Consider the following 27,083-nt stretch of genomic DNA (forward strand, 5'->3'; position numbering starts at 1 on the left):
CGGCGCAGGCAGAGCGGGACGCGGAGGCTGTGGCGGGAGGTCAGTCTGCAGCGGTCGAGACGGCGGCGGCGAGCGGCTGAGGCGGCAGCGGTTACAGCGACAGCTGAGGCGGATCCGGCGGCGGGACGGGGCAGCGAGGCAGCCCAGCGGCAGGCACCATGAGCGACAGCGGCGAGCAGAACTACGGCGAGCGGGTACGTGGAGGCGGCGGGGCGGGAGGGCGGGCGGGCGCAGCCGTTGGGGGAGGCCGTTAAAGATGGCGGCAGGCGCGAGCCGGGGCCGGGGCAGGGGGAGGGGCGGCCGAGCGGGGGGGGGGGGGGTGTCTGGTTTCTCCCCGCAGCCATCTTGGGCCCCGCGCCGCCGCCGCCAAGGGCACAAAATGGCGGCCGGGCTGGGGGCGGGAGGGGGGTGGCGGAGGAAGAAACTGATCCCGGAAGAGGGGCCGGCGAGGCTCCGGATGTGAAGGCCGCTGCGGGAGGACGCGGGGGGCGTTGGAGGGCCGGGCCCCCGTTAGACTGTGAGCTCCTCGAGGGCAGGGCCTCCTTTAGGCTTTCCCTGGCTTTCTGTTCCCAGCGCTTGGCTCACAGTGGGCGCTTAAATGCTTGACAGTGGAGGAAGCGGAATCAAACAAGTGACTGGCCTCCGGGCCCCCCAGTGAGAAGTGGGGTGGAGGGGGACCTTTGAACTCAAATCCCCTGGCGAGCAGGGCACTGTGGGGAGGCGGTGCTGGGTTTGGAGTCGGGAGAGAGGGGTTCGAATCGTGCCTCTGCCTCTTCCTGAAACCTGAGCTAAGGAACGCGGTTCCAAAGGGGGAGGGGGGAGGGAGGCTTTCGACGCCTCCTTTTCCCGTCCGTCTACCTCGAGGCCGTTGGACTGGTTGATAACTGACCCCTCTTTGCGTCCAGTCTCTGATTCCAAATCGAGCCCTCCTCACACTGCCGTCGTTAGCTCTGGGATAAGAGGAGGATGACTGGTTACCAGATCTAGAGACATTCTTGTCTTGTTCCAGGCTCCCTCGCAGCGAGAGGGAAAAGAATACCTAGGAACCCCACTGGGGATGCACTGGCTGCCCCCCGAATTGTACTTTCCCCGAAGCGTCAAAAGTCCTCCAACCTGGGGGAAAGAGTGGAGATTACTGTCGATCATATCGGGGTATCTGAAGACAAGCCATAGGGCCCTGTTTTATTGCAGCTGCTGGGGCCCTTCTTTCCCCCTTCCTTTAACTTGGATGCTCCATGACTGACTTTCTGTAAAAGTATTTTTTGTCTGTTAATTACCCACTCACAGGAGACAAACTTGAAAGTCAAATAGGTATAAAAATATTTCTTAACAGTAAGACGACTTTACACCTCAAATACCCTGACAGATTTGTCACAACATGCAGAAGTTTGAACTCTGTCCATGGCACCTTAACGTTGCAGATATATGACCCTTTTCTGTCCACGTTTTTATTTGTAATTGGGGATTTTACAGAGCCCTTCTATGTCTAACCTAATGGCCCTGCACTAAATTCCAGGTGAAAGTGAGTTTTGATAGTAGCTACAGGATGGATCATCAAGACATTAACTTTGGACATCTGTAAATGGGGTTAATCTTTGACTAGCTATGTCACTCACTGGGTTTTCATTGAGGATTTAGTTGTTAGTATCAGGGCAGAAATTGCTTCAATTGCCACCTTTGCAAGATCTTTTTCCATTAGCAAGCCATCACCAACTAAGTCCTTTGCCCAGTTAGTTGCAAAGAACATGCCCCATGGAAGTGTTTCAGGGGCAGGAGGTTACACTATGGTTATGGTATCTTCAGAATTGCTCCTAATCAGAACCATGTCTTTCTCCCCCCCACACACACACACTTTGTTAGCATAGGTGACAAGGCTATGCATACACCATGCTTTAGAAATAAGTTTTAATCTAAAACTCATAGGTAGTAATTCAACCCCAAAACACACACCCCTTCCCCCCAAAAGGGTAGTTTTGTTTACTTCTTGAGTGAAGAATACCAATTTACATCACAGTAACCCAGGCCTAATTCTAGGGTAGAAAAGTAACTTCTGTTTTGTGTAAGATTTTGAGTTAAAACAATAGGCTTAGGATTCTTGTTAGCCTTTCCACTTTGGGGTAAGGAGACCTTAACTTTTAAAGTGATGATATCCTAGGACCTTAATTTCAATCAATATGCCTTTAGTACATTTCAGGCACTATGCTAGATGGTGGGGGGTACAAATGCAAAACCCAAAAAAAAAAAATGCTTTCAAGCTTACTTTCTTGGAAGAGACCTTAGGAGTCATGTAGTCCAATCTCCACATTTTATAAATAAAGGAAAGAGTGTCATAGGCCTGGAACTTGACGCCAGATCATCTGGCTCCAGACCCTTTTGTATGTTTTTCAACTCGACTATATCACTGTGACTACTCTGAATATGTTAAACATTTGGCAAAGTTGATCAGTCTGTTGTGAACCAGTAGAACTCAACTGATGTTTTTCACTGGAAGTTTTTCCCATAGGAAATAAGATAAATATTGGTGGGATTTTGTGCCAAATTGTTAAATAAGTTTGTGAACTCTTGAGTATCTATGATTGACTCTAGTTGGCTGCCAGTAACTAGCTGCTATTGTTAGCAGACCAGTCATTATATTGGGTATAGAAAGAAAATAACATACTAACTTGTTCGATTTGTCCCATATCGACTTATCTACATTCTATGTAGACCTAGTAGTTCAAAGGGATTGTTGCTTAAAATATTTTTTTGCCCCACCAATCTTTTTAAGTTTGGGGATTATATAAACCTACCCAGTGACCTTTAAATTGAAACTCTACTTAAAGAAAATTTGCTCAGGAAAAAAAAGGTTTTGACTAGTACAAGTGAGTAGAGCATGGTTGTTGTGCTTCACATATAATTCATGTGAAATTACCATCTCACAACTTTTTTTTTTTTCTCGTGACCAAAGATCTGGTGGGTCAAAACCAAACTGAAATCTAAGTATTCAGGCCTAATAAGATATAGCTCTGTGTATGTTTACACAAGGAAGACCTGGCATGTCAATTGAGATTTATAATTTTACTTTGATATTAAAATGTTCATCCTCTGTTCTTTGCCTTAGATAAAAATGCACTGTTAGCACTTGTTGACCCTTGGTCCTTAAAGGGTATTCTTATATTCTGGTCCTTCTAGTGTTCAATTAAGTTCTTTGCTGGAGATCCGAATTAGAATAGAATTGCAGATTCCCTTTCAGGATTTGGAGGATGGAGGTTCACATTTCCTCCCCATTGGGCCTATGTGAGTTGAGAAGCCACTAAGTCTCTGTTCACTCAATTGGAAAATGAGGTGTTTGGACTACAAGACACCTACAGAAAGATCTTTCCCTTCTAGTTCTAATCTAATCTGAGCCTGTGATCAATCCTGAGGGGCCTGTAAAAATATTGAGAACACTTTTCCCTCCAGATAACTGCAGTTCTCCCCCCCAAATTAAGTCTTCTCAGGAATTTGGCAATCCCCAAAATAAATGAATGGTGTTAAACACAAATAGATTGTCTAGGACATTGGTTTCCCAAAGGGAGCTTAATAAATCTTTAAGTTCCTAGGGAACTTTAAAAATCACTACTGAATTTAAAGACCACTACTGAGTTCTCACTTCATGAAAAAGGAGAGAAATAACTGAGGTCAGGTAGCAAAAGGTTTATTGTATTTGGAGCTACATGCCAAATGACTGAGAAAAGTAGTAAAGCTACTTACCTACAAAAAGGTTTTCTTCCTACCTAGCCTCAGTTCATGTAGCATCTTCTCAAAAGCCTGAGAAACCAACACAAAACCACTGTTTAAAATTTTTTTAAAAAAATAGGTTTCTACCCCAAGGGAAAGGAAGGGCCTGCAGTGTCTGACCTCACCCCAGAAGAACCATCCGATGCACTGTTTTCATATCATGGTTTAGGGTACACTCCTCAGTTGGGCCCCAAACAACATGAATCGTGTGTGTGATGACCCAGCCCTGTGTCAGTCACTGTAATGTCAGCTATTATGGATGGACTTCTCCAACTTTTAAGTCAACAGAACCAGTTGACAATATTAGGCTAACTATGCATGGATTGGGGGAGAAAGACTTCATTCCTCAAAAGGTTTATTGGCTAAATACTTTTTCTTTTGAATCCTCTGATATTTTTTGGTGAGTCAAATTGATCAGGTTGGAGGGGGTGTTTTTTAGATGAATGTTAATTGAATGGTTTATGGTTCTTAAACAGTTTGCTTAATATTTTCTAATCATTTCCAAAATTCCCCCTCCTTTTTTTAATAACCCATATTACTGACCCACTATACTTAATATTTGTATTGCTTTTATTTTCTTTCTTCTTGAACTTGACAAGGTATGTAAGTTTTGATTCACTTCTCTTAAGGTTCTAAACCAGTCAGGCTACAGTTTGGTTCTTTAGATGAAATATTTAGCAAGATTTCTGTTATCTTGCATGGGGTGATTCTTGGGAGAAAAAAAATGAGTGCCTCTGTTAACATCTTGTTAAGCTATAAGAGAAAGTTGGGAGGAAATAAGAAAATAGGAATGAAGATACAGACAGGGAAAGGATTGGCAGGAACAAATTAGTTGGGCGGAATTCAGGAAGTGAATGTGAGGGAGGAGAAGAATTAGAATGGCTATCTATGTTAGCGATATAGTTGTTGGGTCACTGTCTACCCTTCTCACCGTTACTAGATTGATTACCACTCTAGTCTCTGTACTTGTAGCCAGCTGCAGATGAATCCAGAAACAACAGGAAATGTTTTAGCCAGGAATACTTGGCAGCAGAGGGTCAGTGTGGACAAAGCCAATGTAGGCAGCTCTCAATATAAGCCCGTAGCTGCTCTCTCATTTCTCTGCCTCAGATTGTTATGAAGAAACTACCATATAGTTCAGGTGAAATTGACCCTGCACAAACTAATAGGATTTCCAGCCTCATGAGTCTTCCTTATGATGAATCAAATGTAGAAGATTGAAAACTCAATTTTCTTGCTTTGTTCTCCCACTAGAGATGTTATCTCACTGTAATAACCCTTCAAATACATTTCTCCACTCTTCTCTCCAGGCTTATTGATGTTAAATTTTTGCCCTTCTGTCTTTTCCAATGTTAACAATTCTTTAGTTCCAGCACTTTCTATTCTCAAAAGCATAGCACTTCATCCCTATTTTTAAGATGTTGTATAAAGGTTCAAAAAATGTCAGCCACATAGGAAATGGTATTGTCATTTTTCTGATGCCTGACACCACAATTCAGGGTAGATTATTAAATAACAGCATGTAGTACAGTGCTGAAGAAACATCCTGGTTGAAAGAAGTTTCTTTTTTAAAAAACCATCATAAAGAACCTGGACAACCAGTGATAAATTCTTCTGGTCTCGCTCAGTCTGGAAATGAAGTCTGACACTTTAACTGAAATAAGTGAAAATGACAAATGACAAGGTAAGTAACTATCTGCCATCTTTGTCAAAGATGGAAGGGAAGGCCTTAGGGTGGGTATATTTCGTGACACCTTGGTGCCTACTCTCCAAATACAGAGAAGTGTTCCTCAGTGGGAGTGGTATTGCTGAATGAAGAGAAGAGAGCTGTTATAGTTGCAAAGATTTCCATGAAAACGTGATTCTCATCCTTTTAATGAAAGAAACAAAACCTGATATTATGTCACCCTTTAAGTTTTGGTGACAGAATTGTGTTATTTCAGGAAATTTGGTGTAAATCTTTTCATCTGCCCTGTTTAGATCATCTTGATGTGGTTTGTCATTTATTCATTTTTGTCATAGCTTAGTCTCTGCTGTTTTCAAATTTAAAGTTCTTTGTAATTAACCTCTTTACTGTGGCAAATTTGGTTCCTCAAAATAGGTTGTTTTAAATTCAGTATATATAACAAAGTATTGTTTACTGATTATTGCAGCTTTAGCAATTTAGCTTCAGTGTATTTCTAGTGTAAGGTTACAGTATCTTCTACATAAATTTGAGCAGCTATGTCCAAATGTGGTAGTTCTGTAGATGATTTTATGTAAAGGGTGGTTGCTATTTCTGCGAAATGTTGAATACTTTAAGATATAAACTTAAAGTTTGTGATACTGTGCCAGTCTGCAGAGTGGGTTTGGGAGAGGGTTTTTTGTTTTGTTTGGCAAGCAGGGTCACAAAAATAACATCTCTGCTTGTGACCATTGGGTTAGTTTGTTGGCTCAGTGTTTATTTCCATATTTCCAAGAATCTGGGAATGTAGTTGGAGTGGGTACTCCCTCCACTGACTGAATGAAACCAACTACTTGAAAGAGTTGCTATGGCCCAACAATTGATCAATTTGTGGCCAGTCTAGTTAGCCTCTTTTCACTTCATCAGAAACCTTTCAACTTGGTGTAGGACCTTGCCAGAGCTATTGCTCTGCTAGCCTAGCTATCGGGCCGCCGTACACAATGGGACATCACAGAAAGACTTGAGTGGAGAAGAGAGCTTAGCTTTTTAGAGTCTTATTTTCTATCCATGGGAGCCTCCAAGAGAATATTAATACTGTTTACAGAGAACCAATTATTTTTAAGATTTCAATTTTAGGACAACTTGCTATTACTATAGCCATTCATTTTTCCTTCTTTACCCACTTGAAAATCAGTTTTAAATTGCCTTACAAATTTCTAGCTTTGTGGACTTGAGCATGCCAGTGGGTCAAAAAAAAGCCATGTGTGGCAATAAACTTTTCCTTTTTAAAAATTGTATTAGTGGCACAGACTTACCTACTTATCCCACTAAACATGTTTCTTATAGGCATTAAGCAGATGAGCAGTAAGCAGGATAGGCTATGAGCCTACAGTCAACTTGGTATAAATTGCTACAGTTGGTTGTATGGAGTTGGGTATAAGCAGCTGCTACAGACTGTAAAAATTAAGATTTGAGGTGTCATAAGTTGAAAATGTTATTAGTGCTTTATGTAGACACACATGGTGAAGTGCCATCCAGAAGACTTGCATTCCTGATCTTTTCCCTATCTCTGTGCCCACTCCATCAATCAGGCGCTAAAGAGGAAACGCGCTTGGGCCTTCTGATTCCATGATTACGGTTGGGATTCTGCAAATGAACCACCTTCCCCATTTTTCTGTCAGCTCTTCTAAAACAGTTACTTGTAGTTTGTTTCACAAAAGGTGAATCTATCACATAAATAAAACATATTTAAAGTTATCCTAGACTAAAACTAAAATGCCATAAACTGGTTTGAGGAAATTTTGAAACTCAAAAGTGCAGAAATATTTTTTATTGCTTGTATCTTAATCCATGAAACATGTCTCTCTATGATGGGCATTAATAATAGGGTTTTTTTGAGTAGTGTAGGTAATATTTTTCAGATAAACTTAGATGACATGACACATAAGAGCTTTCTAGCTCATTTGTCTTTTAACTCAACTAATGCTAAGGTTGCACATTTTCATGATGTTGGCATCATTTGGTGGTGCTATCTAAATTATAGTCCCAATATGCCAGAGAGTGAATTAATATTTTAAGTCATAATTGATTCACCTAAATTTGGAAGATAACTTTCCCCCTATGGTTGCCAATTTAGTTTGATTAATTTTCCACTTTTATATTTTCAGTGCCTTTTAAAAATAACTTAATAGTAAATGTTTATGGGGAAATGGCCATTTTTTAGGTTTCTTTGAAACTGTTGGGGGGGTTTGTTTTAATCTTTAGAATGAATTTTTTGAAATAACTATTGTTGGATTCAGGTTTGCTCTGCTCTTTATGGCTGTTCATATATAATAGTTAACGTAAAACAAGTCTTTAGATTTAAACCCACCCCCGCCCCTCTTGGCTATTTTTAGTTCTGTTCTAACAGAACATGTAGTGTAATTGATCAGACCAGTTTACTGTTTTTGTTTTGAGGAAATACTTTTTTTAATGGTTAGCCAACAAAATTAAAATTAGAACTTTTCAGGGGTGGGTTAAACAGTAATGTCCCGATTATTCAGAAGCAGTGATATCATTTGATTCCTTTAACTGAAGTCCTTAAATATTCAGTGCAAAATGTATGAATTTAAATGAATATTAAATAGTTCAGATCACAATAAATGTGAATTACTTGAGCAGCCCTAAAAGTTGTCATCAGATGTACAAATGAATTAGACTTTTCATTCCTGCATTTTTGTATTCAGAATGTCACTGACAAGAGACTGCTTAATAGAGCCTTTTGACATAGGACTTTAAATGTTAGTGAACAGCAAATGTTCAGTTGTGTACTTCATGTTCAATATAGGGATAAGTAACTTTATTAGCAGTACAGCCTGAGAGTTGACAACTTTAGAACCAGCTGAAAACTTGATGTGTCAGTTTTTTTGAACTGCATATTCTAGTTCTTAAAAGTCCAAACCAAAAAAAAAAAAGCTTTTTTTTCTAGTTTCAGTTTTGGCACTAGATTTTATCCTGGAGTTTTAAAATATTCTTCATCCTGTTCTTTTTCTATTAAGGTTAATGTTGAAGAAGGAAAATGCGGAAGTCGTCATTTGACAAGTTTTATAAATGAGAATTATTTGAAGCTCAGGAATAAGTGAAGCTGAAATTTGAAAAAAAAAGAATGCATGCTAATTATCAGACCAGAAGTCCCACTTATAGAATATTGAGCAGTTTGTGTGAAGTGGGGAAGATGAAAGAAGTCAGAATTTGAAACGGAAGAATGAAGAAAAGAAATAAAAGTGAAGTTAAGCTAAGAAGTAATCTGGAATGAGAAAGCACTACGCTAAGTACTCACTAGTCTGTTTCTGTGTCCCTGTGTATATTTTGCTAAGCGTGCATGCGTGGTCTGCGGCCCAGGGAGAGGCTGAGCACGGCCCAGCCTGCCTCCACCAGGGGGAGCATTTTTGATCGGGCAGCTTTAATGCCAACTGCCCTGACCAGTGATGGAGGTGTGAGCTCTGGTACTATTGCTAGTGGAATGCCCAGGCCAGGAAGGGGCTTTGTCCTCCCCCTCCCTTGCCATTGACCCCAGTTTCCCTCCCCCAGACCTTTGAGGACCCGGGCTCTGGGACTTCAGGAGTGGGGAAGGTGATTGCTGCTACCACCACACTCGGGCACTTTTAAAGTCAAAACTACTTGTGGAGTTTATTTTTCTTTTTAGTTTTAGCCAAAGTTGAATTGTAGGGAAACCACCAAAATTTTCATAAACTAAGAATAAGCTCCCTTTTGCTCCTTATGATCTGTTGTATTCCCTTTGCATCAGTATTTTGGTGGTCTCGTTACTTTCTTGTCTTTCCAAATTACTTTTATCTTACCAACCAAATTAGCATCACCCTTCACAGACCTGATTTCTGAATGTCATGCACAGTTCTCTTTGAAATTTCTTAAGTCTATCTCCTGTATACGGTCACCACACCTGAACAACAAAGTATAACCTTGAAAGTTCCCTGCTCGTCCTCACCGTCATCCTCAGCCCTTAGTGAGGAAGGAGCCAGGGAATACTCAAGTAGACAGGAACTTAATCATGAGGTGTTAGTACCTACTCGGTGTCCACATTCATTTTGCTATGACTTTAATCATCCCACCATCACCTTAAATGCTAAATTTTATAGAATATAGGTATCTGATCTGATCTAGTATCCAGCCACAGCTTGGCTTGGCTGGTGCAGCTTATGGGTTTCCCCAGCTCTTCCTTGTCCCTCTCCTTTGCCCCAACCCATCTGGGGAAATTTGTCTAAAAAGCCCTGTTTTTCATTCTCAAGTCGGGGTTTTGCAGTAGTCAGAAGGTTAAAACTTCAGTTAGGTGGAACAAATAACTTGTTGTTCTCCATTGGAGATTGCAGACACTATATATACCCCGAGTGCCTGCCTAACAGATGTTTTCCTATCCTCTTGGGAAGGGCATGGGGATAATTTTCCCTAAGAAAAATTCAAGTAGCTCTCCATTTTAACTTTCCTTATCCTTCCCCCAGCCCCCAAATCTGTAATTATCAGCCCTTATCTAAAAAAAAGATAGCTAAAATAATTTTGGTTCCAGAGAACTTATAGTTCACTGCATGGCAAATTTCTTTAAAATTTATGGCTTGTGCCTAGGGAGTTTTTCATAGTGTTGAACCATCTCTGTATTTTCTGAACAAAGTAAAAAATTGTCCCCTCCAGCATTCTCTATGGCCTGTTGCCAAAGATCATATGTTGAGTATTTCCTTCTCAGGACTCACAAATCCTGAGCAGGAAAGTAATGGGGTGTCTCCCTCCCTATGTTGCAATATATGTAAGCCCTACTATTTCGTAATCAGTTGTGGCTGTATAAGGTCTCATAATCTGGGACCATTAAGGCTACTCCTTGAAAGATAGGGCTTCAGTTGCTCAAAGATCTGGCATTCAGGAGTCCTTGGCTATCTTAAATGTGGTTTATTTTTAGTTAGGTCTCTTTGAAGGTGAGACAAGTGTAAATGTACAGCAACACAATACTGGTTCCAAGAACACACATTTTGTTTAGGGGATTTCTCCTCTGTGTATGGCCTTTCTCCTGAATTGGTGCTATTTTTCTACTCTTTGCTGTGTGACCTAAGTATGATTTCTTAGTTTATTCTGTAATCTGTACCTTCTAGGCTAGACTTTACATTAACATGTCCCCAAATGTCTCTTATCTAGTTTTAAAATGACTGTTACCCATATGCATCATCACCAAATCCTCTCATTCCATTCAGTAAATGTAGTTAGTACTTAAAAGAGCTTGGAAAATAGTATGTTTGTACAGGCTCCTTTGGAGGGGGTATGAAAAATTGGGGGTCTTGGCCACTGGGACTTACTCCATGCCAGTCCCCATTATGTGACTTGAGACAAAAACTTAGGTCATTAGCTAGAATTCTGACTTAGTAATGGCAATTCCTCTATAGTCCACACAGTCTTAGATCATCATCATCAATTCTGGAACTAATAACAAAGAAAAGGCATGGGGTTGCTGGAAGCTGAGAGTAGTTATCCCATTCAGCATCTCATGCCTCTGGAGATAGTTTTGGTTTTAGATTTTTGCCACTTTGGAGTTATGTGGCTTTGTGGGGACAGTGTGGTGCCTGGCATCTTTATTGTGAATTTGGCCAGGATGTTCCTGATTTCCCCAGAAAAGCTATTTCAAATGGTATTAATATAAGTATATACCTGTCTGTAGGGACTGGGGTCAGGCTTTTACCAAACTTGCCAGGGTTAGAATTTAAACCTTGTTTCAGTGTCAGATTCCTTGTACTTTACCCTTCCTTGGGGGTGGAATGGTACTAATATTTTCCCCTCTAGGGTTTTCAAAAGATATGTGCAACTTTTCCCAGGACACTTTGTGTGACCTTAGCTAGAACATAATTCTATGTCTTTGGTTCTTATTTTTCCATTATTTAGGAACTATTCTAAGAACCTTTGCACTTAGAGGGAGGTATAACATTGTACCTTCTTGCTATCAGTGAAATCTGTCACTCTGACATACCATAATGCCTTTTTGTCTCTTCTGAGGAAAGGCTGTTTTCTTGGACTTCATCATCTCCTTTCTGTTCACAATTTTGAGAATGCCCTTGGTATTGCTCCCTTAGGAAAGAGCACTACTGGGTGTCCTTTTATCCATACACTATGAGGAAACCCAAATTTAAGAAGCTTCATTAAGCCCTCTACAATTGTTTTAGTTGCTGCTAGAGATGAACAGTATTGTTTCTGGTTGTCTAATGACTTGGTCAAAATCTTTCTCTTTATTCTTCCCCTTCCCCCTTTTTGAGTGTTTAGGGCCAAGCTTGATCGAGTGCATCCCAGCCTGTTAGGGGATTTTTTTTTCCCCCAGTAGTGAGAGACTAAGGGAAATCCATGATTCTTTCCATTTTCTCCCTTGTTAAATTTCCTGTCCTCAGCTCATCCAATATTTAAATCTGTTCTCATTGGCCTCTGTCAGATAAATCATTCATATTGGCATCCTTGAGATTTTGAAAATGCTGAGTGATTTAGTGGCAGTTCACATCATTTGAGTTCCTCAACTTCATTTGTTGAGATGACAGGTCTTGTTGGGTCTATATCAGAAAAGCTCTTTTCTTTCCTTCTCAAATTTCCTTGGTTGGATCCTTATTCTCAAATCTTAGTATGAGGTGTTTACATCCTATGTTTTCTAGTGTTTTCATTAGTTGGCCCAAAGCCAAGGCCTGTGGTGTTGGATTTTTTTTGTCCCCTAGTAAATATCTCCTTCTGTATACCTTACATCCTTAATACAGGTTACAAGCAGTTTTCTCAAGTAATTTTATTCTGATATACAGGTTCCTGTTTCCATTCAGTATAAAATGGATAACAAACAGGAACTAGCCAGGCCCATCATTCTGCTTGCTTTCTAATGACTTTCCTTCGGGTAACAGATTCTATAAATACCAATCTCCCAAATAGCCTTGGATTTGCTGTTTCACAAATCTGAAAGGCACAGTTTTTCAAAACTACAGTGGCTATAGGGAGTTTCGATGTAGCAGGCCTTGCTACTTCTAACCCTGCTTAGGAACATTTCATTTTGGAGGGAGCAGGTGTCCTAGTAGGAAACTTCACCTGGACATTCCCATGACTGAAATATCTTCACTTATTCTCTTGCTTTTCATCCCAAACCTGAGTCCCCTTATAATGTCTTGACTCCTGTAGGAACCGAATTGGTCTGGCAGAACATTGGATTCCCCTGAAGCTGCTGCCATCCTTGGGTGGCAGGCTCTTGTCTCAGAAGTGGCTCTAAACAGAACATCAGTCCTTTTTTTAACACTGAGATATAAATGTTGCATTTAACCCACCAAATAAAAGAATAATTTCTTTTATTAGCATCCCATATAGATGTTTGTTGGTTTTTTTGTCTGCTTAAATACTTAGTGACAGGAACTGCACCTTGCCTCATCCTCTTATCCATTTTTGAACCCTTTTTCCATTAGCCCTGGTTCTTCCTTCTGGAGCTGCTCCAAAAGGTCTTCTAGGTCCCTCTAAAGTATCTTTCCCAGATTGTATGTCCCATGTCATTCAGTAATTATCAGGCGCTACCTCCTGTTTTTGCAAGGCAACTTTATGCAAAGGCAAGCTGAGCCATTCCCTTTGGAGAGGTTTCTGGGCCCCCTATACTTGGCTAACTGGGCTGTTTGTCATCTCTTACAATGGTAATACCGATAGACCGTCAGGTGAGGTTCGGGCAGTACAGCTTACAGTGGGATTTCTACCACCTGCCTTCAGCTTACCTGTACTTCCAACTGTCTGCAGTTTGGGTTTTTGTTTTCAATTCTTGATGTGCTGAGCTTGGAGGCAGTTGAAGCCTTAGGTCTCTCTATCATGAATGGCTGGCATAGGCATTTGGCATGTATTCTCTCTTCTATGTTCTTAAGTATGGGATCCTCCCTTCATTCCCTACTAAATTTCATCGATTCCTGCCAGGGATGGAGATCATCACTAGGCCAACTTCTAGATGTTGGCTTCACGGGACAGATTCTTCTTTGCAGTTTGGTGAAGCCTACTAAGCCATTTGAGGATTTTTTATTTATTTGTGTGTGTGTGTGTGTGTGATTTTAATTATTTAAATTAAATGATTTGTTTTTATATATATATATATATTTTTTTTTTAAGTGAAGCATTTGGGGTTAAGTAACTTGCCCAGGGTCACACAGCTAGTAAGTGTTAAGTGTCTGAGACTGGATTTGAACTCAGGTACTCCTGACTCCAGGACTGGTGCTCTATCCACTGCACCACCTAGCTGCCCCCTGAGGATTATATTTTTAAAGAAATGCTAAGTTTAAGTTAATGGCTAGTGGAAATCTCAAATTTTGAAAAAGAAAATAAATCTCATTTTTTTCCCCTTTCCAAGTTCAAAGACACCTTGAGGATCTGGGTATGCCATATTAAAGACCTTGCTGTAGGTTTATTATTTTTTACTATAGTTGTTCAGCTAGAGATAACTTAAATTCACTTATTTCTCCTGGTACACCAGAATATTATGAGTGGCTTATTTTTAGAAGGCTTGCCAAAGTTAAATACTCATCCTTGACAATAGATAGCCAAAAAAGAAAAAAGGTTGGTTGGTTGGTTCAGCCAGACCCATAGAATGCTATTTAAAAAGAGACTTTAAACATTCGGTCTATCCCTTCATTTATCAAATGCACTGTAATTGGTCGGGAGAACAGGACTTGGATCTCGGCCATAACTGGGACTCAATCCGAATCTCCGGTTCCATTCTAGGATCAACATCGTTTATTGGTCTATTTTATGAAACTGCATTTTCCCCCACTATAAAGCAAAACAGGATATCTGCTTATCTGGGAGTACTGGGTGGTCATTTTTGTAAGGGCTTTGGGTTTTCTTTCCCTAGTTACCATAGGAAAAAGGATAGTGTGGCCTGTTAGAAAGGTACCCAAGATCTGAGCAAGATTACATACCTACCTATGGGGCCTTGCTACAGTCACTTAATCTCTCTTGGCCTCGATTTCCTTATGAAACATGAAGTTGAACTAAGAAAGCGGTTCTGTGAACTTGTTGTTTAGATAACTATTGCATTGTTTGGCTTCCTTTGTAATCTGTGTATTTGAATCTGAAAACCTTGAAAATGGCTCCCTAGGCTTCACCAGACTGTGGACTGCCAAAGATGTCCAGGACACAAAAAAGGAGATGAAGCCCTGGACTCAGATCATTATCATCTCTGAGGTCCCTCTTTCTCTAGCTCTGAATTTATCTTTTTATGTAGGAGCCTGGGCAGATATGGCACTTTCCAGAGAGAGAGTGAGGTGTGTGGGGGTCTGTTGTGTTGTGGTGTGTATGAGATTGAGAGGGAGAGAGAGAATATGGAAAATCTTGGGCTTCAGTTCCCCTCTGGTAAACATTTCCAATTTGAAAGTCATTCTCTTTTGAGAAATTTAAAGCAAAATAGGAGTTAAGTGGTTCTGTATTTTTCTATTCGCTATCATGCCATCTTTTTTCTCATGTGATACTTTTTATCTCTCTTGGTTTTCTCTTTCCAAACATGGCTTTTTAGAGGCCTTGTCATATGGTGGAAAATGCAGATTCTAGTTCTGGTGCTTGTGTGACCATGAGCAACTCCCTTATGCATTTATCTGTAAAATGGGATTAATGTTGCTGAGATCCACATCCTAATTGTGAGGTAAGCATTTTGAAAACAAATTAAAGCCTTTTAGTTTTTAGGGGAAATTCCATATCAGTTCTTAATTTTCTTTTTCTTAACTATAGCCTCCCCTGGAGTAGGTAGCAGACTGGAGAGTTTTAGTCTAAGATTCTCTGGACTGTAATTGTCAATAGGTTGTTTCTCTTTTGAATCGTGTCCTCAAACCTTTTAACTTAAGATACCTTCCACTTCTGAGAACCCCAAAATGACCAGAAGTAGTTATGGTTCCTCTCCCAGTATTGTTAGGGAGGGCTGTTCTGTGGTTACCTCTGTTGTGCCTCCACCATCTAAGGGTTTCCTTCCATCTCTTGCCTGTGTTAAGAGTAAGGTGCAGGTTTCTTTAACTGCAAAAATGTCAGCTAGACTTTGTCCATTAACAAGCATCCCATCCTTGTGGGTAGTAACCTGGATTGGAAGGTAGAAGATGTAGGTTTGAATATATATACATGGCTTACTTAACAGCCTTTATGATCTCTTGATTCACCTCTGGATTTTCTTGTCTTTTCAATGGGCAGGGAGCTGTGATTCCTAAATTCCTTCGAGCTCTGTCTTGCCCTACCATGTGGGATGCTAGTGTACTAGGCTTTTCCCCTATTGAGTCTACTGTGATGTAGTTTCCTCTGGTCCCTCAGTTAACTGAGTCAACCCATGAACTGATATCTTAGCGAGTGGCTCTCCTTCACTGTGCTATTGGTCTAGCTCTCTGATAATGAAGGCTCATTACACTGGCTGGTTATAGAATCAATTCCATCTGCCTCTTGTCTCATCTTTGTCTTTTTGCTCCACGCCAGGCTCTGATTGGATGGACCAGCTTATTCTGGTTCATCAGCCGCAGCTTTATCTGATCATGACTGCACTCCTGTTTCAGTTCTTCCTTGGTCATCTTGATGGCAGTGGGGCTTGTTGGTCCTTAGGCTCTTGACATTTCTTCTTGAAGTAAAACCCTATCCCCAGGGCCTCTGGACTATATGCTCTGCTGTCTTTGGTAACAGGCCTGCCACCATGGGTAGTGCCAGGCCTGACCAGCTCCACTAGTGTGGGCTTCTTTCTTGGAGACATTACAATCTACCACGGAAGGATGTGCCAGTCTTTCTCTCTGACAGATGTAGTAAATTTGTATTGTCCCCTTTGGTTTCTTAGACTTGGTTGAGGTTTCTCAGATTCCTCTAAATAAGGAGAGCAAAAATAAATTCCAAGTTCCACCAATTTTCTGTGAGATTTTCTGACCCAGACCAATCTACCCAGATTGTTTTGACTTGAAGAGGGTATAGGGCACCTCCTTTCTTTCCTTGATTTGACCTGGCCCCTGTCTGGGAAACTGCCCCCAAAAACTTCTTTTTTAAAAAACCTTTTGATTTTGCATATTACTCTTGCTTTGATTCTCTTCCCTCCAACCCCATTCAGTGCCCCTTCCAATGGAAGGCTTAGACAAGCTCTGGTCACAGTTGCATCCAGGTGAAACAGAACGGGGTTGATGGGACAACGTACTCACCCCTAGATGGACAATATTAATGTTAAATAGATGATTTCAAAACCTAGTTATCCATTGAACAGGTGTTTCTCTGTAACCTCTTTGGAAGGGCAAGGGGGTCAGTCTGCCATACTGTTTCACTGCAGGTTGTTTAGATTGCGATGGCCAAGAAAGGGCACAAATTAAACTTGACCAATCTGCACTTAGGAATCCCGTTCCGCTTCCAGAAGTGGGAGTGCCCATGGATCTGGGAAATCCGCAAGGCACACCCCTGCCAGGTCACGGTCCAAGGAAGATTCCCGGCGCTCCAGATCCAAGTCAAGGTCCAGGTCTGAGTCTCGGTAAGTGGGCCCTGCGTTTGAGAAGGTTTCTAAAGGGAGGCTGGGAGCTGGGGCAGAGGCTGCTGAGTCAGTCACTGGAGAAAGAAAATGATGGTTTTGTGCTTTTTAGAACTTAATTGCATGCCACCCACTCTTCAGAAAGCTGGCTTCGTCCGAAAGTACCTTCCAGGCATGTTCTCACCCCAAATTTTGCCTGAGGTTCTGTTTTACCAGTGGCAAAGCTTTTCAGTAGTAATTTATGCTCCTTCCCACCAGATAGCTGTTTTGTTCTCCTTAGCTAGGCTGGTCAGTCATCTTCAGTCTGAGATTGAGTCTCTGCTTTCAGAGATAGTGTGTCATAGTAGACAGTGCGAACATCTGAATGCCCTAGGTTCAAATCCTTGCTTTGCCACTACCTTTGTGACCTTGAGCAAGTCACAGAACTTCTGATCCTCAGTCCTCAATCTGCTTTGATGGCCTCTAAGCTTTCCTTCCTTTTGCCTACATTTTTAAAAGCATTTGACCCTTACTTAGAAGCTGTATCATGTCATCCTGTTCACCTCTAAATTTTAAAAAATCATGTCTCTTTTAGGATACATTTAGTTCATTTTCTCATACCCTTGGAATCTGTTCTGTCCCTCCTAATCTCCCATAACTATTTAAACTATTCACTAGCTGCTAGTGACCACCTGTGCTGTCATTTGACCCTGCTGACCCCTGAAGGTCTAGTATTCCCTGTCTCTGCACTGCCTCCTTAGTATTCCTGTTATTAACCAATACAGACCCTCACTGCTACATGTCTACGAAACATTTATTAAAATTGCCTAACCATCTTTCTTAGCTTTACTCGTTGCTCTGCAGACCTTGTATATGAGTGCCAGATAATTCCTTGTGCATGAGTATCAAATCTTTCACCAAACCCTTCAATTGCTTTTACTGCCCTGCTTAAAAGCTATCTCATTGATCATCTATCACTCCATCACCCTCCTGTTTTAGACATTGTCTCTTGTGTACTATTTGGCTTTGTTCTATCCCCTTCCAAGACTGACTCCACAAAGACACCTGCTTGCTCTGCCTCGTTTGTGGGGGAAGGCAGGTGTGGACATCAGTCTTGAATGATGGTAACCATGAATAATTTGTCCTGTAGATCGAGATCCAGAAGAAGTTCTCGGAGACATTATACTAGATCACGTTCTCGCTCCCGCTCCCACAGACGATCCCGAAGCAGATCATACAGTCGGGATTACCGAAGGCGACATAGCCACAGTCACTCTCCAATGTCTACCCGCAGGCGTCACGTGGGGAATCGAGTAAGAAAAGCTAACCAGTTTCATTGTTCAGTTGTAGACTACCTAAAATTGCATTTTAGCAGCTGTTCTTGGTTTTTTGGTGTTGGATCTTTTTCCCCGCTCATTTGTTTTCATGAGCAGTTATTTGCCATTGGTCCATAGAGCAAATAATGGATTGGCTACGAAAGTAGAGAATGTTTTGTGTTTGGAGAATTATAAACTTGTCTTTGGTGTTTTCATGGCTATTTGTAAAGTGATTGCTTTAGGTTATGATGACTGGGTATCAGTGTTTTGGGGTACTCAGCAAATATTAAACCATAAAATTATGTTTAAGTACACATTGGTTAAGGCTTTAATGTTCAGAACGGTGGGCTTGGGGCTGTGATTTTGACGTCCCACATTTTTGCTCTGCTGCAGTCAGCTGAAAGGAAGCTAGTTTAGTATGTGTGACAGACTAAAGTGCCACTTGACAGAAGGCATTCCCTGAAAGGTCAGTTTCTTTGCTTTGAGAACACAAGCATCTCATGGGATTTCGCATATGCACGTGATTATTCCATCTCCGTTCCATGATTTGGGGCCATTCAGATATGTTTAAAATTATTCAAATCTTAATGATAATAATTCTAATTAACTGTTCAGTAATCATGTAATTGATTCGTATTGATGATGATCGTAATTATTTGTTGTCTCCTTAAACCGGCATGTTTGGGAAGGGCTTTAGCACCAGTTAAAAGGTTCCATTAGGAGAACTGAGACCTTCTGTTGTCGTTGTGCTTTTCTTTAAGAAACTTGAATCTTTTCAAAACTGTTTTAAGTCCTTTTCTTTTTAATTATAGGCCAATCCTGATCCCAACTGCTGTCTCGGGGTGTTTGGATTGAGTCTATACACGACAGAGAGGGATCTCCGAGAAGTATTTTCCAAATATGGCCCGATTGCAGATGTGTCCATTGTGTATGACCAGCAGTCCCGGCGTTCCCGGGGCTTTGCCTTTGTCTACTTTGAGAACGTGGATGATGCCAAGGAGGTAAGTGGCTGCCTCCTAGAGTTGCAACAGGACTTATGGGGCTGGAGATTGTTGGTAACAGTTGGGAATTGCTGAAAGCAGCAACAGTTTTCAGAAATGAAACTAAGGTACCTGAAAATGAAACAGATTTGGTTAAGAGATGAGAAGGAAAACAAACATTTGAAAGCCATTAAAAATGAATCAAGGGACAGGTAAGTGGCGCAGTGGATAAAGCACCGGCCCTGGATTCAGGAGGACCTGAGTTCAAATTTGGCCTCAGAGACACGGCACTATTTGTGTGACCTTGGGCAAGTCACTTAACTCTCAGCCAGAATGACTGGTAATTTAGGAGAGAACTCCCACCACCATTTTACATATTAGAGTCCCAAAGTGTATGTCCTGGGCAGAGCCGAGACTAGAACCTATTACTGACCCTGTGTCAGATTGGGTATCTGGAGCACATTTATCACAAAAAGTTTTGTTTGTTTGTTTAACTTGGCTTTTGTGGATTGCCTTCAAACCTAACCATGTTGTAACATTTTCTCTAGTCCACTTTGTTTAAAACAACACCATTTGTCAGTTAAGTTTCCCGTATCATTTCTAATCCAAGAAACCACTCAAAGCTGACCGAAACAATCATATTCTTAGAACTAAGGCTGGGCTTCACAACTTTTGGGTTGTATTTAAGGGCCAGGTGAATTTTTTAAAAAACCAGGAGTCAGCCTCATTTTGGTCATATATAAAGATGGCCTCTGAGGGCCTCATGGTGAGTCGTTCATTTTTCATTCAATGGGAACAAGTCTTTCTTATTCCCAAGCCTGCCAGGGGATTGACTGAGAAGGCTTTCAGGGTAGGGGTTTCTTTCATGTCCTTTCCTGAAGAAACAGATTAGGATCGTTGTTTACAGTTCAGGGAAATGAGATTTGGAAGGTCTGGTCTTGAACATGGAAAGTATTTTCTACTGTGGGTGTGGTTTGAGATGGACCCAGGGTGTGTTGTAGGTTGTAATTAAGAGATGTTTTTAAATGGGTTTCTTATTCCTGGGGTGGGTGGGTAGGTAAGTGTACTGTGTGCGTACACATATATGTATACGGTCGAGAGCATTTGGGAACATTTTAACATGTGAGCAAGGAGGCAGCCTCTTGGTAGTTCCTCACTGGCCATCTAAATGATAATGGTTCTATGCGTTCTCATGCCAGATGCTGGGGACCACAAAGAAATTTTAGTCCCCATACTTGGATACATTATTTACCAGGCTCTATTCCTTTAATTGGTTGATGTGTATTGTGCTGCTGCTTCTAGATTTGGGTTTCAGCTTTCCCAGTGATTAGCTGTATGACCTTGGACAGAACACTGAGCATTTTTGTAAATGCTCTAATAATGTGTTAGAGTGAACTGTGATGAATATTATTAATTTTTTTATTAGACATAATTTCTGGGTTCATAAGAATGTGTCAGGCGAAACCTTTGAACTATGACCTTAATTCTGGGCTGGCCTTTTAACCTGGGCAGGACCCCACCCCCTAGGCAATTCTCTGTTACAGCTGCATTTGTGGACTGAGAATTCCCTCTTGATGAAATCCCAGGTCCCAAGGAGTGATCATCTGAATTGAAAACATTTTCAGCTTTATAGAGCCTGCCCTCAGGAGCTTGGGCCAGGATGCTAAACAGCTCATTTCCCTTGTTTTCATTTTGAAGGCTAAAGAGCGTGCCAATGGAATGGAGCTGGATGGGCGAAGGATCCGAGTGGATTTTTCTATAACAAAAAGACCCCACACCCCAACCCCTGGAATCTACATGGGAAGACCTACTTAGTGAGTCATCTTTGGCGCATTGTCTAGAAACGTATTGGGGGAGGAAAAGGGGATTCTGGTTTGGGCTGAGGGTACTCCCGCTGTCTGTACTCCCCCTGGAGCCTTCCAGCGGGCCGCTCTTCTGTGTTAACTGCTTCAGAAACCTCTTACAAGGGTCCAGCGTCAGCCAATAGAATTGCCCTTTAAGCCAGATGCAGATAGCCATATTGAGGCTATACTCAGACCAAGGCCTAGTCATTTGAAGGATATGAAAACCACTTGGTATGAAGTTGTCGGGAGGATAGGGTTGGATTTCAGCAATATCAGCTGGTGCCGTAATGGATCAGGGGGTCTGGCTTTAGGGCTGGGGAGATTGCTGATGCCTCTGTGACAGTTGTCAAGTCATGGAACTGCTTATTGAAACTGAGGTCTGGGTGGGTTGGCTGGTTGCTACTCTAGGTGTAGCCCATGCAGTCAGAATCCCATTAAAACTGCTACCTCTGGCAGCTAGATGGCTCAGTGATAAAGCACCGGCCCTGGATTCAGGAGGACCTGAGTTCAAATCTGGCCTCAGACACTTGACCCTTACTAGCTGTGTGACCCTGGGCAAGTCACTTAACCCTCATTGCCCCACCCAAAAAAACAAAACAAAACAAAACCGTGCTACCTCCTCAGTAAGGCTATGGCATGATTTGTTCTTAATGAAGCTCTGCTCAGCCAGCCAAATGATTAATATTAATATTACCTTTTCTAAATGTAAAGTGAGTCATCCCTTCTTTAGTAGTTCTCAGGTTTTGCCAGGAAATAATGTTAAACGGGGGGCAGCTAGGTAGCACAGTGAATAGTGTCCAGACTGGAGTCAGGAAGACCAGAGTTCAAATCCAGCCTCAGACACTTCCTAGCTATGTGACCCTGGGCAAGTCACCTACCTTGTTTGCCTGTTTTTTCATCTGTCAAATGAGTTGGAGAAGGAAATGACAAACCAGTCCAGTATTTTTGGCAAGAAAACCCTAAATGGGGTCACAGAGTAGACATGATTGAACAAGTGTTAAACCTGTAGTTTCAGGGGGATCCTATCTCTTCCCCTTCCTTCGGCACGCAGCTGCGCACCACCACCACCACCCCCCACCCCCATTAAAACTTCCAGATTGGTTTGCTACCATTTCTACATAAGGTTTCACTCTGATCAAAATGTGTTTGCCTTTGTGTGGGGTCAGCCAGGTATGAAGTGGAGAAGCTTTTTGATTTAACATCTGGCGCTTAACTTTGTTTGGTATCATGCGCAGTGGCAGCTCCCGCCGTCGTGATTACTATGATCGAGGGTACGATCGAGGCTATGATGATCGTGACTATTACAGCAGATCCTACAGGTAAGAAGTCTTAATGTTCAGGTCTCTCTCTGGTATTGGGGAAGGTTACAACCTTTGGTTTGGTTTATCAATGATGATTCTTGGATAGACTTGCCTGTTCACATAAAAATCATTTTAACAAAGTTACTTTGGTATAAATAGCTTTGGGGCACCATATTTGAAATCTAACTGCACTTCTCCCAGGTTCCAGGAACTTTGAGAACTTTGTAGTTATTTAATTTGCCTGCACTTGAGTAAACCGTGCTGCCTTTATCAGACAAGTTATCTGTTCTGGTTTTTAAGAAATCCAGGATCACAGATTTCATCTAGGCTCCAAGGTGGTATGTCCATTGATTAACTCCTTGGCACAGGCATTGGCATTCCTGTCATGTGGTCCTAGGTATCTTGTGGCACAAATGGTTTTTTAAATCTGTTTAAACACCAGGTAAACTCAGCCGAGGAACATGCAATAATTTTACATTATTTAAATTCCTCAACCAGAAGATATAAATGGACAGGTCAAACTGAGTCCTTGGAGTGCGTGATGAACATTAGCTATTAATGGGCAGAAGCCCTCAAAACTCCATGGGCCGTTTGGACTAGCCTGGTGTGTTCTCGTATGTTCCCTGTGCCTGTTCTGTCCCTGGCCCCAAGGACTGGAGAGAGGAAGGAAGCTTATTTATTCTCTTGATAAAAGAGAAGCCATAATACTGTGTTGTTACCACCCCCAAACTAGCCCCTAAGGCCACATTCTGGGAATACTTGTTGGTGCGCCTTTCACTGAGTGAAGCTTTGGGAAAGCCAGGGGTTGTCTTTATAAACTTGTTCAGTAGGGCTGAGGATCCTCCCTCAGAAATCCCTGGACAGAAAAGCCCAAGGTGCCTGGTCTGACCTCCAGCTTATTTTGAAAGAGAAACAATCTTGGAAGAATTCAAATGGAAAGCGTTCTTCTTGGACAGAGATTGAAGTGAAGGAATTGGGCTGGGGAGAGAAAAGATGAAATGGGGAACAAAGGATGAACTGGGCCTGGAGAGCCCAGGAGCCCCACATTGTCAGATAGTTTGGGGGTACACACAAACACACCCGACCCTACTTAATAATACACATTCAGTTTTGAGCTTTAGAAGCTGGTTGAATCTTCCAAACATTTCCATTCTAAGGGTTTCTCTATTAATATCATTGGATCTTAACTTAAAACAGGCTTGGTTTGGGAGGGTGAGTGCTGGGCTGTATTGTTAGCAGTTCATTTATAAGCACCTTAAGGCATGGGTGAATATCCAAGGAGCATTGGTAGCTTAATATGATTTAGTTTGAAATGTAAGGGGTGATACTTCGTTGTAGCTACCAGGGAGCCAACCCTTTGCTTCCCAGCATTTGTAACTCTTGAAGGATGGATCAGCTTCTTAATTTATGCTTTGACATAACTAGCATGGAAAAGCTGTGACTTAGGGGTGACAATGATTGCTGTCATCAAGGATTTTCAAAGGACTCGTCATGTGGAAAAGTGATTAGGCTCATCCTGATGGCCCTGGTCCAGGAGCAGTGGGTGAACGTGGCCAAGAAGCTCGTTGAGGCTTGATATGAGGAATCCCTTGCAAACAATGAGGGCTCTCCCAAAGCAGAGGGAGCGGGGTGCTGGGGAGGTCCAGCCCAGGCTGATGTGGCTGGTGGCGGTAGAGGAGATGCTTGTTGGGCTCCCGGTTGAACTAGATGGCCACTGAGGTCTGGTGCTGTGATGCTGTGATTCTGTGTGTGTTGTTGAATGTCATCTAATACATTTATAACTCAATAAACCAAACTGCAAAAAAGTATTTTGCTTGTGTCTTCACAGAGGAGGAGGTGGAGGAGGAGGAGGGTGGAGAGCTGCCCAAGACAGGGATCAGATTTACAGGTATGCTAGGCGAGGTCTTAGTGTTGCTGCAGGGCTCAATGCCAAGCTGGGTCAGACCAAGGGGTTCTCCACATCATATTGATCTCGCCCAATTGTAAGCTAGAAAATGCTGTGTAAGAATATGTGTCGAGGCTGAATGAAGATATGCCATATATTAGGGTTATTGGACATTGTTCAGCCTATGCCAAGGAGTTAACTAGGTGTTGAAAAGGGGTTCTTTAAAATGTGGTGTGAAATCACAAGGGACTAAATCATTGGCTAGATAAAAGTGGCATGTTTAGAACAGCTTTGATCTCCATTCCCCTATGCACACCCTTGTGGGCATTTTCTGTAGTTCCCTGTCATTGGCACCTCCTTCCCAACTTTGAAATTCAAGCTGGATGTAATTCTTGGAGATATTTTAAACTTCTACACATCCCAACCTCCCACATGCACCTCTTAGTAGGTCAAAGGCTTGCTTTGGGAAAAGAAGAAAGGGGTAAAATGGCTTAACAGATAGTGTCTCTCCATACTGCCCTCGGCCCTCATTTTTCTTGGGAGAATTGGATGTGCTGCTGAGTTACTGAGGTAAGGGTGTCAGTGCTGCTTGTCAGGGTCCAGCTTGCAGGTAGCTCATTTGAGATCTAGACCAAACCTTTTATTACAATTGGGACCATGCCTAGACAGGGATGATATAAACGGCAAAGCCCTTCTGGTGAGTCTCTTCAATCACATTTGGAGTAGGGAATTGTATGTCCCCAAGGGGTGGGGGCACACTGCTCTGAACCGAACCTGAGCCCCAGGATCAAGGAGAGCAAGCAAGTTCATGGAAGCACTCCATAGTTGGATTGGTTTCATAAACTGTCAGTGCTCAAGTCTACTCCCAGACTAATCTAGGTAACAGTTTGTGTTAAGGATTGACTCACTTCTCATTTGTTTACAGGAGGCGATCGCCATCCCCATATTACAGCCGAGGAGGTTACAGGTCACGGTCTCGGTCTCGATCTTATTCACCTCGTAAGTGAAGAACGTTTGATTTGCTTTTGCCTAACAAAGACTGGTGGGCCTTCCTCAGTGTCTCCGGATCTTGCCGCTTAGCAGTTTTTCCCCTTGTCTTTTCCCAACTAGAAAAAGTTAAAACCTCTCCAGTTGGAAGCCAAAGCGGACCACTGGGCTATCTATTAGTTGTATGTTTGACAGCCTGTTTTAAGAGTACACATTTAAATGATAATGTTTTAGCAGATGCCAGTATAGTTGGGGTTTTGCTTGATTCTTTCAGATAAAACTTTTCAACTATCATTTATTTCAATATTCATTAGTCATTAGATCCAAAACCCCATAACTTCAGTGTATAATTGATTGGTGTCGATTGTTTCTCAGCACAGCATTTACATACCACATGCCATTTTTTGCCTTAAAAGTATTATGTGATTTGGGGGGAGGTGAAAGAAGCACCAGGCCCCTCATGAGGCAGGTGGCAGTTATTGAAGCAATAGAATGAAAATAATGCAGAGCCAGTGGTTGCAAGAGACATAGAACATTGGTCTTCTCGATCCCAGACCATCTTTAGAAAGCTAGTATCCCCGGTCTGGCGTGTTCCTGGGGAAATCTGAGAAAGAGTTTAATTTCCTGAGTTTATATCGTGTCAGTCAAAACTATTGGGAAGTATATCAGATTGCTTCCTGTCATAGGGAAGGGGAAAGGAGGGGGCGGGATTGGACCTCAAACTCTTATAAAAACATTTTGAAAGCTATCTTTACATCTGACTGGAAAATAAGAAAACATTAGGAAAAAACCTAGTGGGAAAGCGGCCTGGGTTCTAAGTCTAGACTTATTTAATGAATCAAAACATTAATATTTTTACTTCTTTCTCTTTCTGTGTGTTTGTTTGGAGCAGGTCGTTATTAAAGCGTGAAGACGGTGGATTTCTGAAATGGAATTTGGTTTTGTTGACAATATTTTTTTATTGTCTCCTGTTTAAAAGTGAACAGTGCCTAGTGAATAGGTGACTTTTACACCTTTTATGAAGACTACTTTTGGTGGAGTTGAAATGCTGTTTTCATTCTGCATTTGTGTAGTTTGGTGCTTTGTTCAAAGTTAAGTGTTTTCAGAGAAGTATGTTTTGCATGTATTTTTTTACAGTCTAAATTTTGACTGCTGAGAAGTTTCTATTGTACAAAAACTTCATTTAAAAGGTTTTTCTACTGAATCCAGGGTAACCTGAAGATTTGACATTTATGTAAAATGCCTCCAAATGGTAAACCAACAATAAACCGTTTGATTTCTACTTTTCTTTTCACCACATCAATGCTTAGAAAAACTGAATTTTCAAATTAGTCTGTGGAAAATAAAGTCAGATACCCTTTCACCCCTTGCCATTTAGAGAGCACCGTACTTAATATATCTACAACTGAGTGTTACGATTATAATACTGTGTAACTCTGTATTACTAGTATTAGAACTAAAGGTATTTCTATCCAGCAATTGCTTACTGCTTGTCTGAATGTTGTTTGTCAAGCCTTTATGTAATCTGTGCAAATAGCAAGTGAGGACAGTGGAGGCCTGGCAGAAGGCCCCTCTTCCTCACAGACTGTCCTGGAGGTGGTGATGTTGAGCTTTCAGCTTTCAGTGAGTTAACAGCACGTTCCACCACAAATGTAATCTTAATTTTCTGGCTTTAGATTACAGTAAAAATGGGTGCTTCATAAAGGATGGGAGAAAGGAACGCGTCAGCAGTTGGAGGAGTGAATGGAAGACTTTGTTAAATTTCAAAAACTATTTTGAGAGATCCTTTTGCTTACCAAAGGAGGCCTGATTCACTCGACTGTTTGGAGAACTGTGTTTAAATAAACTGTTAATTAAAAAGATAACAAGTTGGTGACACTT

General features: G+C 41.6%; 1 protein-coding gene across 3 annotated transcripts; it reads left to right on the top strand.

Annotated features, from left to right (window-relative positions):
- Positions 1–27,083, top strand: TRA2B (transformer 2 beta homolog). 3 transcript variants are annotated; one of them, XM_044001892.1, is made up of 9 exons: positions 2–194; positions 16,780–16,913; positions 18,040–18,202; positions 19,018–19,206; positions 20,884–20,999; positions 22,265–22,348; positions 24,159–24,218; positions 25,141–25,214; positions 26,095–27,083. In XM_044001892.1, exons 1-9 carry the CDS (start codon positions 159–161, stop codon positions 26,103–26,105), a joined length of 867 nt encoding a protein of 288 aa, XP_043857827.1. In that variant the 5' UTR covers positions 2–158; the 3' UTR covers positions 26,106–27,083. The 3 variants fall into 3 exon arrangements, with proteins under 3 accessions (XP_043857829.1, XP_043857828.1, XP_043857827.1); XM_044001894.1 differs by lacking the exon at positions 24,159–24,218 and having other exon boundaries at positions 1–194; XM_044001893.1 differs by lacking the exon at positions 26,095–27,083 and having other exon boundaries at positions 1–194; positions 25,141–25,222.

Source organism: Dromiciops gliroides, chromosome 4 (genome assembly GCF_019393635.1).
Source record: "Dromiciops gliroides isolate mDroGli1 chromosome 4, mDroGli1.pri, whole genome shotgun sequence".
Classification (NCBI taxonomy): Eukaryota; Metazoa; Chordata; class Mammalia; order Microbiotheria; family Microbiotheriidae; genus Dromiciops; species Dromiciops gliroides.